The sequence below is a fragment of the Thalassophryne amazonica genome, chromosome 9, assembly GCF_902500255.1.
Source record: "Thalassophryne amazonica chromosome 9, fThaAma1.1, whole genome shotgun sequence".
NCBI classification, from domain to species: domain Eukaryota; kingdom Metazoa; phylum Chordata; class Actinopteri; order Batrachoidiformes; family Batrachoididae; genus Thalassophryne; species Thalassophryne amazonica.
In genome coordinates, this window is record NC_047111.1 from 57,937,951 (window position 1) to 57,953,595 (window position 15,645).

The 15,645-nt window shown below is 41.2% G+C and overlaps 1 protein-coding gene across 1 annotated transcript in view; it reads right to left on the minus strand.

The window, feature by feature from the left end:
* LOC117517176 (actin-binding LIM protein 3-like) overlaps positions 1–15,645 on the minus strand; it is a 276,212-nt gene that overhangs the window by 255,990 nt on the left and 4,577 nt on the right. Inside the window, exon 2 of the mRNA XM_034178105.1 lies at positions 9,012–9,179. Coding sequence (XP_034033996.1) covers positions 9,012–9,179 — 168 coding nt within the window. The remainder of the gene's footprint in view (positions 1–9,011; positions 9,180–15,645) is intronic.

Genomic DNA, 15,645 nt, shown 5'->3' on the forward strand with positions numbered 1-15,645 from the left:
GAGTAAAAACCAATACACACTGCTGTAAACGACAGCAGGTTATAACAAACAGCTTAAAGTGCAAACTAAATACCACCGGGGCTGGTACAACAGGCCTTGGAGCCAGCTGCACGGGAGGAGACGGGGCTACAGCCGTAACAGCGGGGTGCGATGCGACCCAAGCTGTAAACTCCACCATGCGCGCACCAACGCGCACAACCCAGGCGGAGAGCACCCGCAACTGATCCCGGATCAACTCCAACATCTGCTGCAGCCTTCCCGGCAAAAATACCGTCTCTGCTTCCGCTGGTCCATTGTTAAATGGCCAGAGACTACTGTTATGTTTCGGACGCGGTCGGAGCACCGACCCAGCATTTGAAAGGACCCAGCATAAAATAAGCAGAGCACGGTTCAAAAGATAACAGAATTTAATAAACATAACAGTGGGTGCAGTGCTAAACAACTAAAAGGTCCGCGGTCTGGTGAGGTGGAAACACGGCGCGCTCTCAACAGCGCAAACGGTCCGGAGCCACAGCAGTTCGGACCCAGGGACCCCGCCGACACCCCCCAGGTGGCCGCGACAAACCAAGTCTGTGAAGAAAGAAAACATGAGGTGAGTCCAACTCCACACAGAGAGACACAACTCAAAGGTGCACGCAATCAGCAAACACTTCCTGGCTTAAATCTATACATCAGCTTCTTACCCTGCAGGTACGGAACAACTCAGTTCAAATCTCCACTGCAGCAGAAGCTGATTAGACAATTAGCATAACGTGACAGCTCACTAACACAAGGTGTGAGGGACACCAAATCCACTGTCATTACTTCATAAAAGTCACCAAAACCAAATTACCTCAGGAAGTGTGCTGAAAAGCGTGAGACCTCACCCAATCCTCCTTCACAGACTGTGGCGTCAAACCTGGAGCGGTCTCTGCGTCCGTGATGGTGAGATTGTTCTCCTGACGTCGATCTCACACGTCTGCTCACAAGGTCGAGTCTCTGGCAATCACACACTGTGCATTCAAGGTTTAAATGCAGCAATCTCTGATCAAGACAAAATACACCACAGCTGTGAGTCCTGATGACCTGCATGTGAAAACAAGCCTCAGGTGTTCAGGGTGAGGTCCTAATGCTCAGCCACTCAGTCCTGAATGCATACCACCTGGTGGGAGAAACAGAAAACAAAAACCAAGCCAGCCAAACACCCCAGCCCACAACACAATCCAGTCCAATACAACTGTATTTCATCTCAAATAAATAAATAAAATTTCCCCATTCGCCCTATTAAGGTTTCAAATCCCGCAAAACTTCGAAGAGGTCGCTGCGCTGAGATCTCAGTAACATTGAGAACTGCAGTGAGACGCTCTGACCGAGCTGCACTTTAACCGCTGCACACGAACAACACCATTAACATCGCAACATAAAACTATTTTTATATTGTGCCTAAAACTCTCATGAATATATTCTCTGGGTTTATAGACATTATTGCATTTGTTTTATGTAAACGTGAGAATCACAGGCTGTCTCTCCATTATTTTCAATGGGAGTTGCTGTGAGCTACAATCGCTTCCTGATCATGTCGTTCTGGGGGAAAGTGAAGTTTGCTCCTTTACAACACTGTTTGTCCTCTTTGTTCCAGACTAATATATATAATATGTCTGAAATTCAGTTTGCGTTTATTAAATTCCACGCAGATTAAACGTAGCAGACACGGATTATTTGTTATAATTGTTTTAGCAAGTTTTCAGGGTATTATGCATGCAGTCTCTTATTAACGTGATGAAAAGCATAAACAAAATTACATTTTTGTAGTATAATATTCATTTACAATTGTCATCATGTGGATTCTCTATGTTGTTTTGACTGCAGTGACTCTCTGGTGTGCAAGAGATTATGGGATATCTCAATAGGGTGAATTGAGGTTTCAAATCCCGCAAAATCTTGTAAAACTTTGGAGAGTTCGCCGCTCTGTGAGATGTCATTAACATTGAGAACTGCACTGAGATGGTGTGATAAGGCTGTACTTTAACCGCTGCACACGGACAACAGCATGAACATCGCAAGATAAAACTCTTTGTATATTGTGCCTAAAACTCCGGTTATATTATCTGGTCTATAGACCTTGTTATTGTGTTTGTTTTATGTAAACATGCGAGAATCTCAGGTTGTACCCCTGTGAGACGCAATTGTGTGACGTTTGCGCTTTAACACCCTGCTTATTGTCCTTTACAACACTGTTTGTGCTGTTTGCTCCAGAGTAATATGTATAAGATGTCTGAAATTCAGTTTGCATGTATGAAAATTCTTTGGAATATTTGTTTTAACAAGTTTCCGGGGTCTCATGCATGCAGTCCCTTATTAATGTGATAAAAAGAATAAAAAAAATGTAATTTTGATAGTGTAATGTTCATTTGCAATTGTTGTCATGTAGATTCTCTATGTTGTTTAGACGGCAGCAACTCTCTGGCGCGCAAGGGATTATAAGATATCTCAATAGAGCGAATAAATTACAGTCATCCAAAAGTGGCATTGCTAACTTTCAAATACATTTTTCATGTTTTCACTACTGTGCTGCAGTAAATTGGCCATTGTAGCGGATATGATTCAATACCTAATAGACATTGTGGACATAATTCACCTTACCGGGTTATCATTTGTGATTACTGTGTTCTGTGTTGTATGACAATGCACTGAGGTGCGTGCTGCACACATCAGTGTGTGTTTTATTCAAGGTTACAGGGACGCAGTCCCTTTGATGTTTTCACACCGGGACTGCTGTGTTTTTATGGGCAGTGCTTTGTTCTGATGAGTTAGTTTTAACCTTGATCTTGAGATAAAAGACAAGCCGTTGCATTGTCGCCATGGGAAATTGTCTAATTTTTTTTCCATCCATCGCAATTTCCACACTGGTTTGTCTTTTGGACGGGTTTGAAGGACATTCTTTCATGCTATGTCTTTGAAGCTTCCTGAGTTTTGAAAGTCGTTGGCTTCAGCGCTTCTGCTCACCTTTTGTTCACCACTGGGGGCAGCACTACACGTAGTAGCAGAAGGTGCAGCACAGAAGAATCCCAGAAGGAGAAGCCAATTGTTTTTAACCACTTGTGTGTATTTCTCCATGTACAACTAAACCTTCGACAGGAAGGGCATCTGCCGTAAAACTTCTTAAGGTGGCTCTACACTGGATCTGCTTAAAGTGGGAGCAACCAAAAGACAAACAACAGCAACAACATTTTGTTACAATTTAAGCACATTGTGCAGCAAGGATGAAGCAGTGGCACTGCATCATCCTTGCTGCACAACATGCACAATGTTTTTACTGTAGAAGTGACAGTAAAAATGGGTTTTTAACAAATGCTTAAACAGACTTTGCTGTTCCAAAAGTCTGAAGATGCAGACGTAGCAGCATAACAGCTTCACTCATAACATTACCAATATTTCTCAACATTCCACCCAGTGAGTCAACATTTTACACATTCTCCAGAAATCTTGGCTCCTCAGAATGCAAAAGAATTGCCGCTTGTAAAACCAACTGGTTAAGAGTGCATTTAGATCCTACAAATCGATTTAATCGTACCATTTACTTTAAAACCAATTTCTGATTCATAATAACCATCCTTAAAAACCTCCACTGGCTCCCTATTAGGTTCAGCATTGAATATAAGATCTGTCTCCTGACCTATCAGTGTGTCTATGGCAGCGCACCGGTGTACCTTAAAGATCTGATCAGTCCCTACAATCCATCACATCATCTTCGCTCTGCTGACCGTCAGCAACTCCAGCTTTCAAAGTCCAAACTCCACACTATGGGAGATAGGGCCTTCCAGATGGCTGCACCCTGACTGTGGAATGCTCTTCCCTACCATCTAAGACTGCCAGAGTCAGCTGAAACTTTTAAAAAACACTTAAAGACTTGCTTGTTCTTAAAAGCTTTTTCTTAATTCTTTTCTTTTCCCATTCTACTGTGTTTTATTTTGTATTTTTATGGTAGCGCCTTGAGATTTACTTGTCACATGTAAGGCGCTTTATAAATAAAATTTATTATTATTATTATTATTAACCACATTTTCCGGACAGTTCCTCTCTATTTAAAACAAACAAAAAAGATTGATAATTGATTGATTGAAAATTGATTAATAATTTTCATTTGTTTTCTGAACATTTTCATTTTAGCTCTCCAATTAATTTGTTTGAATTTGCCCTATTTGACCAATTTGCCCAAACTATCTGGTTTTTTTTTTTGGTTGTTTGTTTGTTTTTAAACACAGTAACCTTGTTTAGCTTATGCAAAGGTTGAACTGTAAAACCATTTTAAAAGTACTAACAAACTCCAACAGATTTCTGGTCAAGAGCCCAAATATGCTGTCAGGGAAGCAAACACAGATAAACTGTACTTTTATACCATTTCAGCATCTGGCTTTGGCATCTGGTTTGTAGCTATACTTGGGTTTGATATTTCTTTGATTTGCACAGCGTGCTCAAACTATAAGTGCAGTTTGGGCCTTTAGTGCATACAGCACTTCTCATTTTTTAACTCCCACTGTTTGTGCACAGACAGCTCACCAGAGGATGTCCTTTGGCTTTATCTTCCACCTGTTGCATAGCAGCACACAGCGCACTGAAAATGTTATCACTAGTTTCCACCCAGTTATGGTTTTCACATACAGTGCCCATGTCCTGTACATCAGGAGGATACTTGCACTCATGTAATCATGCCGGTGAAAAAAAACAATGTCAGGTAAAGTCAGGTAAAGTCAGGTGCAGTCATGATGAGTTGGTACTGACTGGCACTAAAAAGCATTTGCACCGACAGGTTCATGACATGTACGCTCTGGGCACAATGTTGCACCTTATCATATCAAAAGACCAAGAAAATGTATTGATAACAAAACAACAAAATTAAGATAACTATTAAGATAACATTTTTATGCTGCTTTTTGACCTCCATGGACTGTGTCGATGAACGGGGGCATTCCTTTTTCACAGGGGACATATTTTAAACATTGATTAAAAAACGCAGACTGCTGATAATCAGTCACTAACCCTCAGGGGTATACAGACTTGCCCCGGTGAGTCCAAATCAATAGATTTTTATATTTCTGGGTGTCTGGGGGTTAAGTTATGTAACAAGCCATGCTTAGACACAAAAATGCACTAATCACACACTCCAACTTGAAGAGAAAAAGCACATCTCAGTTATTCCCTCCATTTTGACTTATGGTATGGAAATAGAAGACTTAACAGTATTCCCTGAAAACTCCCTTCTGTCTGATCATTTTTTAATAACATTTACATTTACCCTGATGGACTACCCTGCAGTGGGGAATAAGTTTCATTACACTAGAAGTCTTTCAGAAAGCGCTGTAACTAGGTTTAAGGATATGATTCCTTCTTTATGTTCTCTAATGTCATATACCAACACAGAGCAGAGTAGCTACCTAAACTCTGTAAGGGAGTTAGAGTATCTCGTCAATAGTTTTACATCCTCATTGAAGACAACTTTGGATGCTGTAGCTCCTCTGAAAAAGAGAGCTTTAAATCAGAAGTGTCTGACTCCGTGGTATAACTCACAAACTCGTAGCTTAAAGCAGATAACCCGTAAGTTGGAGAGGAAATGGCGTCTCACTAATTTAGAAGATCTTCACTTAGCCTGGAAAAAGAGTTTGTTGCTCTATAAAAAAGCCCTCCGTAAAGCTAGGACATCTTTCTACTCATCACTAATTGAAGAAAATAAGAACAACCCCAGGTTTCTTTTCAGCACTGTAGCCAGGCTGACAAAGAGTCAGAGCTCTATTGAGCTGAGTATTCCATTAACTTTAACTAGTAATGACTTCATGACTTTCTTTGCTAACAAAATTTTGACTATTAGAGAAAAAATTACTCATAACCATCCCAAAGATGTATCGTTATCTTTGGCTGCTTTCAGTGATGCCGGTATTTGGTTAGACTCTTTCTCTCCGATTGTTCTGTCTGAGTTATTTTCATTAGTTACTTCATCCAAACCATCAACATGTTTATTAGACCCCATTCCTGCCAGGCTGCTCAAGGAAGTCCTACCATTATTTAATGCTTCAATCTTAAATATGATCAACTTATCTTTGTTAGTTGGCTATGTACCACAGGCTTTTAAGGTGGCAGTAATTAAACCATTACTTAAAAAGCCATCACTTGACCCAGCTATTTTAGCTAATTATAGGCCAATCTCCAACCTTCCTTTTCTCTCAAAGATTCTTGAGAGGGTAGTTGTAAAACAGCTAACTGATCACCTGCAGAGAAATGGTCTATTTGAAGAGGTTCAGTCAGGTTTTAGAATTCATCATAGTACAGAAACAGCATTAGTGAAGGTTACAAATGATCTTCTTATGGCTTTGGACAGTGGACTTATCTCTGTGCTTGTTCTGTTGGACCTCAGTGCTGCTTTTGATACTGTTGACCATAAAATTTTATTACAGAGATTAGAGTATGTCATAGGTATTAAAGGCACTGCGCTGCGGTGGTTTGAATCATATTTGTCTAATAGATTACAGTTTGTTCATGTAAATGGGGAATCTTCTTCACAGACTAAAGTTAATTATGGAGTTCCACAAGGTTCTGTGCTAGGACCAATTTTATTCACTTTATACATGCTTCCCTTAGGCAGTATTATTAGACGGCATTGCTTAAATTTTCATTGTTACGCAGAGGATACCCAGCTTTATCTATCCATGAAGCCAGAGGACACACACCAATTAGCTAAACTGCAGGATTGTCTTACAGACATAAAGACATGGATGACCTCTAATTTCCTGCTTTTAAACTCAGATAAAACTGAAGTTATTGTACTTGGCCCCACAAATCTTAGAAGCATGGTGTCTAACCAGATCTTTTCTCTGGATGGCATTTCCCTGACCTCTAGTAATACTGTGAGAAATCTTGGAGTCATTTTTGATCAGGATATGTCATTCAAAGCGCATATTAAACAAATATGTAGGACTGCCTTTTTGCATTTACGCAATATCTCCAAAATCAGAAAGGTCTTGTCTCAGAGTGATGCTGAAAAACTAATTCATGCATTTATTTCCTCTAGGCTGGACTATTGTAATTCTTTATTATCAGGTTGTCCTAAAAATTCCCTAAAAAGCCTTCAGTTAATTCAAAATGCTGCAGCTAGAGTACTGACGGGGACTAGCAGGAGAGAGCATATCTCACCCGTGTTGGCCTCTCTTCATTGGCTTCCTGTTAATTCTAGAATAGAATTTAAAATTCTTCTTCTTACTTATAAGGTTTTGAATAATCAGGTCCCATCTTATCTTAGGGACCTCGTAGTACCATATCACCCTAATAGAGCGCTTCGCTCTCAGACTGCAGGCTTACTTGTAGTTCCTAGGGTTTGTAAGAGTAGAATGGGAGGCAGAGCCTTTAGCTTTCAGGCTCCTCTCCTGTGGAACCAGCTCCCAATTCAGATCAGGGAGACAGATACCCTCTCTACTTTTAAGATTAGGCTTAAAACTTTCCTTTTCGCTAAGGCTTATAGTTAGGGCTGGATCAGGTGACCCTGGACTATCCCTTGGTTATGCTGCTTTAGACGTAGACTGTGGGGGGGTTCCCATGATGCACTGTTTCTTTCTCTTTTTGCTCTGTATGCATCACTCCGCATTTAATCATTGGTGATCGATCTCTGCCCCCCTCCACAGCATGTCTTTTTCCTGGTTCTTTCCCTCAGCCCCAACCAGTCTCAGCAGAAGACTGCCCCTCCCTGAGCCTGGTTCTGCTGGAGGTTTCTTCCTGTTAAAAGGGAGTTTTTCCTTCCCACTGTAGCCAAGTGCTTGCTCACAGGGGGTCGTTTTGACCGTTGGGGTTTTTCATAATTGTTGTGTGGCCTTGCCTTACAATGTAAAGCGCCTTGGGGCGACTGTTTGTTGTGATTTGGCGCTATATAAAAAAAGAGTTGATTGATTGATTGATTGATTGATGTATGTAAGCATGCAGACTGCACCACAATGCCAAAGTGAACAGTTTTTACCTTACCATTAAACACTGTTGCAAGTGATGCATGTCTGTGTGGACTTGTCCTTCATAATCCTCCAGTTAATTCAGCATTAATTCATTTAATGCACACTGGTCAGTTAACAAAGTTCACACATTGCAGTGGAAGCAACGGGTGTTAATCCAACTGTCACGTAAATACTACTGGAGTTTTGTGCTACTTTTGCCTTCTGTGCAAAACTGTTACATCACCAGGCATCTCGTACTTTTGGAACCTTGGAACACTTCTGCTTAAAGGCAATGACTGATACAATGTCATTGGTTGATTGTAAGTTATGGCAACAACACACCCATGACTACCTAGGTGACTTAATCCAGTACCTTTGTACACAGCTACCTGGTTTGCACTGATGTTTCCCTACACATAAATAGCAATGTGTTAACACACACACACACACACACACACACACACACACACACACACACACACACACACACACACACACACACACACACACACACACACACACACACACACACACACACACACACACACACACACCTACCATGCCAAACATTCCATGTCCTTTGTCAAGATAGGGTTCTATGAGTGTAACGCAAAGGAAGGCAGCAGGAACACATAGACAAAACTCTGATGTTTTTTCACTAAATTGGTCTTCAAACCTTCACAATTCTTCCAGCTATAGTTCTTCACTGTGGTCTGTTTATGATATATTATTATTGAAGCTTCAGTGCACGTTTGTATTTTATTGTGTACTTTACAGTTCACTTTAATCGTTTTGGAATCATGGTTCTATTTGTAATGCGTCTGGAAGCTATTACGGATTCATTAGTGCAGGCTCCTTTGTGTCTCAGCACTGGCAATTATTTAATATTTAATTATGCAAATCGGTTGTGGGTGGGACCATCTTATTGCAATCTGTGCATTAGTCTAAAGTTTGAGAAATAAACAGATATAAAACAGTGCATGACCATGTAAACAGATGTTGCAGGATGTGTGTGCACATACAAGTGCATGTTATGAAGTACTTTTGGGATGCAGCATTTACCTTGACAGGTGAAACAGTGGACATGGAAGTGCGTGTGCTTGACGCGCACCACCTCACCACGACAGACCTTCCCACATCGCTCACATGTGATCCCAGAATTTCCACAGCTGGAGAGAGGGGTGCTGCTGTTGTTGTTGTTTCCTCCATAAAGTCCTGACTGGTACTGAACTGCAGGCAGAAGATCAAAAGTAGAAAACATGTTGCTTGTTGTTGCTCTCAGGACTGCATTTGCCTTTTTATACTCAACTTACTCACTTAATAAAACTGTGAAACTAGAAGGGCCTCAGGGACGGCATTCCAATCAATGAATTTATGTTGAAATTAAGGACCTTTATGACGTCATAAGGCAAGAATGTCACAAATCAAAGGCATACCTATGTCACAATGAAACTGATAAATGTCAGAAAGATGTGCTTATAGGTAACATGAACTGTAACAGTAATACGCTTAATATGTATCTACAGATTTCAGAAATTTTTTTGGTATTTTTAGCCTTAATTATTACTGTACAGTAATTGAATTAAGATTGCCACTCTACAAAAACATCTTCCACATTTATCTAGATCAGCATTAAATGCTACACATTGATAGAAATTGTCACCAGAAAGTCACCTTTTTCATAAAAATCAATGCAATATTTTATGAAGAAATTATGAAAATGTAAACAAACAAACAAACACAACCTCTATCACATTATTAAAGAAAGTGGAAATAAATTTCTGGATCTGCTCCTGGATTCACATCCATTCCATAATTTCTCTCTTCCTTACCCTATCCTGCAGCCCTCCACCAAGTTTCATGAAAACTGGCCTGGGAGTTTTTGAGTCAGACAAACCAAGCAAAAACAAAACAAAACAAAAAACTTGACTTTGTAAATAGTGGCACAAGTCTGCTTATTACAAGGTAATAACAACAAGGCAATAACGATAAAAAGTAACTGTACAAAGACAAATGCAGTAAACACATACAGTGACTGAGTGAGACATTCAACATGCTGGCAGATTAGACTCTAAATAAAACATGCACTGCAAGAGACAGAAAAGGGCACGCTGGGGCCACTTTGGGATTACACCTCATTCATCCTCTTTTACGAAACCGGTCAAATCCTTCTTAGCAATGGAATCTGTTCCATTGCTCTGTGTGAAAAATGACCAAAGATTTGAATATGTGGGCTGACAGAATCCAAGTGAAAGTTGAAGTGAATTTCAATGTGCAACAACCAAACTGACAACTCCACAGAAACAATTCCAGTTACTTCACAAAAAATGTTCAAAGGGATGAAGTTACAGCAGGAGGGAGGAAAGACACTGCTCTAAAAATGATTTCAAGAAAAACTGGGACAAAAATGTGCGTAGTAACAAATTGTATCCTGTCTGTGTAGCTGGCATTGGTTCTCGAGCCAGATGGCAGCAGAAGGGCTGGAACAACAGACAGAAAAATCCAAGCCACCTGGGTTTGAACACTGGTGTGAGCTTGTATATGCAATATTTTCTGTTTGTTTGTTTTTTTATCAGAATGCAACTACTCCATTGTCAATGACTCTTTTTCTATAAAGCATGCAGATGTTCCATACTAAAAATGTCTATGATCCAAAGGCCCGCTCATTAAGAACAACAGACCTTTTCCAGGAATGCATGAGCCAACTGTGTGTGCATGGCCTGTCTTTATGCCTGCTGTAAATAATGAATGATTACAATATTTAGGTATATATTAGTACCATTTTTTTGGTGTCACTGGGTAAAGGTGGTCAATTATTATTCAGCTTTCATAGATAACAATATTGCAACATCCACAATTTGCAAAAATGCTAGACTAAATTTTACGAGGGCTGTCAATAAAGTATAGGTCCTTTTTATTTTTTTCAAAAACTATATGGATTTCATTCATATGTTTTTACGTCAGACATGCTTGAACCCTCATGCGCATGCGTGAGTTTTTCCACGCCTGTCGGTGACGTCATTCGCCTGTGAGCACTCCTTGTGGGAGGAGTCATCCAGCCCCTCGTCGGAATTCCTTTGTCTGAGAAGTTGCTGAAAGACTGGCGCTTTGTTTGATCAAAATTTTTCTAAACCTGTGAGACACATCGAAGTGGACACGGTTCGAAAAATTAAGCTGGTTTTCAGTGAAAATTTTAACGGCTGATGAGAGATTTTGAGGTGATACTGTCACTTTAAGGACTTCCCACGGTGCGAGACGTCGCGCAGCGCTCTCAGGCGCATCGTCAGCCTGTTTCAAGCTGAAAACCTCCACATTTCAGGCTCTGTTGATCCAGGATGTCGTGAGAGAACAGAGAAGTTTCAGAAGAAGTCGGTTTCAGCATTTTATCCGGATATTCCACTGTTAAAGGAGATTTTTTTAATGAAAGACGTGCGACGGGTCCGCGCGTCGGCTGCGTCCCGACGCGTGGACAGGAAAAACACCTCCGTGTTGATAACCATTTGTAAAATCCAGGCGGCTTTTGATGGCTTTCAGTGGAGTGAGTATATGAGAAATTGTTTAACAGCTGGACATGTTCCAACTTGTCCTTAAGGCTTTCAACAGAGGTGTTTTTCCTGTGGCGGAGCGTTGCGGCGGCTGCGAGCCGACGCTGCAATCCGTCCGCACGTCTATCATTAAAAAAAATCTCCTTTAACACGTAAAAACATATGAATGAAATCCATATAGTTTTTGAAAAAAATAAAAAGGACCTATACTTTATTGACAGACCTCGTATTTTTACTTTTCTTACCGCCCATTGGTTCAAAAGCATCACATGATAAATAGGTGCACTCTGATTGGCTGTTGGCTTCGCCAGCTTTGGACTTTTTCAGATTTTTTTGGCACACTGAGCAGCCGTGAATATGCAATACTGAAGTTCTTGTCAGAAGCAAAAGGTGGGTGAAAGGCAGCGTTCATCACTTTTGACATTTGGACTACATGTTAATTTCACAGTAGTAATGCTAAAATATTATCCGTGTCACATGGCCACGCTCCACAAGCCCAGGAACTTCTGAGGCACTTTTGTAATTTTGCACAAAATAGAAATGTCCCTCATATTCACAAATGTGTATCACAACTTCCCAAAGTATGCAAGCACCTTGTTTTGTCCTGCAACAGTCAAAAACTCAAACAATGTTCAACTGACAGTGATAGAAGACAATAAATAGAAGTACATGCTTAGATTTATGTTGCATTCAATGTAAAATAGAACCCAAATGCATGACAGACTCAGAGAAGCATGTGAAAGTGAGTGGTTTATTAAACAAAGGCAGAAGGAGCACTGGAGGCAAGACAGAAGAGGCAGATGGAAGCAGCGTGTGAGATCAAGCAGACAGGTGACAGGAAGCAATGAGCAGACAGCAGATGGTGGAACACGAAGAGCTATCAGATCTACTGAGCTGAAGAACCTTTTGAGAGTCGCAAACGGGAACCAAAAAACTGGCACAGGGGACAGCAGAGCTACAGGGACCCCAAACCAAAATTAAGCGGCAACAAGTGATTAAAAACTGGGGTAGATTTAGTAGAAATGCCAGGTGTGTTGGAAGATCAGCGACACCTGGAAAAGGGAATTGTTGGAAAAGTGGTGGGCAGATCAGGAAAACCAGGATTGGAAGAGACGTGTCACTCCCACAAAACAGCCAGAAACATACACAACATGAGACAGACCAGGGAACATGGGAGAAATGATTAAATCAAAACAACAGAAATTAACGGAAATAATCCAAAGCCAGAGTCAGAACCATGAAAGTACCCCCCAATCAAGAATAGCAAAGTCAACTGAAGTCTAGCAGGGAGTCTGGAATAACGCAGAAGAATTCAACAACCAGTCAGGAGGCCAGAGCAGAGCAGAGCAGAAACATATGTTAGCTGGCCAGGAGTAGACGTATCTGGAAAGTCGGACAAGAGTCCACAGTATGTCTAAGACACATGGAAGCCAGCCAGCGGCCACCACTGAGAAAGAAACAGGGCTGAGATATCTGGTGGCCAACATTCAGAAAGAAGCGGCTCTGAGACGTCATGAAACAACTGGAACAGGGCTATTGTATCTGAATTAATCTGGAATAGCACTGAGGTGTTCAGAAGATGGCCAGCCAACCAGGTGCTGATGCTTCTGATGAACGCTGTTGAGGCTGGAGTAGGCAAACACATTACACCACAAGATCAGGGACTGAGTGTCCATCTGCAATGTTAGAGGCCAAAGCAGAAACAGGTGTGGCAGGGTTCTCAGGATTAAGAGAGGGACATGGCTTCACCAATGACTCTAAATCAGGAGTTGAACCAGAGGAGAGGTGCAGCTTCACCATCATCTTGGAATCGGGAGCTGAATCAAGGAAGGAGATTTCATGGCTGGAGAGACATGCAGCACCATCTTGGAGGTTGGCAAGACACATGACACCACCTCTGAGATTTAAAACATATCTGATTTGGGCACCATGAGGTGCAGTACTGAATTCAGATTCTAGAGGGGAGGGGCTAGGAGCATGACTACACATAGACCATGCATGTGGAGCATGACTGGGCATAGATCTTGGATGAGGAAATGGAATGGACATGGAGACAGGCGGTGGAGAAGTGAAGGCCAACTGGCATGTCTTGGCGAAAGAAAACCGGAGCGGTTCTGTGTTGGTCTGAAGCAATGGTTGATTAAATTTCCTCTCTGTTGGCCACGTCCCAGCAGTTGCTAAAACACTGACTTTTTCTATGAAAATAAACATGCTTTATGCAAAACAAATATTCCTCTTTGTACCTTTGAAAAAGAACTTTGGGTAATGACCAAAAGAACAAGGTCACAGATACAAACGGCAGAAATGAGATTCCTCTGTAAGGTAGCTGGGCTTACACTCCAGGAAAGGGTGAAAAGCTCAACTATCAAGGACAGACTCGGCATAGAGCCGCTGCTTTTTCACATAGAAAGGAGCCAGCTGAGGTGGTTTGGACATATGTTGAGGACACCCCCGGTCTTCTTACAGGCACATCAAACTGGGAGGAAACCCTGAGAAGATCCAGGGCACACTGGGGGGATTATATCTCCCAGATGGCTTGGGATCCTCAGGAAGAGTTCGAGGACTTGGCCTAGGATAGGAACGTGTGGGTTGAGCTGTATAGTTAACTGCCACTGCGCCCTGGATCCAAATAAGCAGCAGAAAATGATAATGGTGATGATGATGACGATTACAGTACTGCAATAGTCCCAAAATTATACGATTTAAAATAATATATCATTTGTAATGCCTTTTGTTTTTCTTTGACATTTAATATTTGTCGCTGCTTGTTAAATTTCCTGCATGCGTCTTTGTTTTCTGAACTTTAAAGGCCAATATCTTAAAATGAGCTACATGAAGAATGTGTTGACCATAAACCACAGAATGTTCAGATGGGGTCACTGTCTTTCTTCACTGTTGAAATTTACTTTAGTCTGTTTGGAATGCTTGATCTGCAAAGGAAGGCTAAACAAGGGCAACATCCATTGGATTCTTTCTGCGGCAGCTGAGGAAGTTCAACAATGATGGCGAACTTCTACTCTGCCATCACTGAGTCCATCCTCTCCTCTTCCATCACCGTCTGGTACACTGCTGCCACTGTTAAGGACAGGAGCAGACTGCAGTGTATCATCCATACAGCAGAGAAGGTGATCCACTGCAGTCTGCTATCCCTACAGGACCTGTACACCTCCAGGGCCCTGAGGCGAGTAAAGAAGATAGTGGCTGACCCCTCTCACCCAGGACACAAACTTTTTAAATCATTTTTAAATGCTATTAGCTCAACCAATAATTACTTTTTAATCAAACTACAGCAGGTAGCTCAGTAGATAAGAAGATGGCCTGCTGTAAATGAGTGCTGGCTCTGGCTGGGGAAATAACCTGCATTGAAGTGGCACCCCATCCAGAGGGAGTCATACGTTCTTGTCCACTTCATGCCATAGAATGCAGAGATAGTACGCACTGGCACCAACAGACCTCAGGTTCTATATAGGACTTACTTCACCAAACAAGGATTATTGACACCTATACAAACCAAAATTAGCCTCTCTTTATTTTTGCAGTTTTTACCTCATAACTCAACAATCTTCAGTTGTTGACAGCACAAACTGCCTTTGTGTAATCTATTTGATCACACAATTAATGTCATATAGTTTTCAGCACAACTGGAGTATTTCCAAATTTTGACCCCTGTGTAATCCTTCATTTTTCAATTAAAACAAAAATTCCCCAAGTAAAACAGAAATTAATGTGGGTCATGCATTATATTTACAGAACTCGGGAAAGACCAGCACACACTGATGACACTGTCACAGGTAAGAGGCAGAAGCAATGAGAAAAACCCAATGAAAACTCATAAAAAATTAATTTAATTTAGGGTGGGCATTTAACTAATTTTCATTAAAAAAGGGGGTGGGGCAGGGGGATGCTCAAGGGGCGGAGGAAGGGCGTATTTCAATGGGTGGCTACAGATTTGTCAAGGTCACACACAAATGACAGTGACACTTACATTTGTTGTCCCAAGATAGTACCAAATTTTCAGCTGGTCCAAGGATAAAATGTGTTCTGCCACAAGCAAAGCTTATTTCTTGTAGTTAGAAAAATAAAACGCAGTGAAAATATGAGCTGAGACTTTTGTTGTACAACTTCTAACATCAAGGGTACAAGCTGTCACA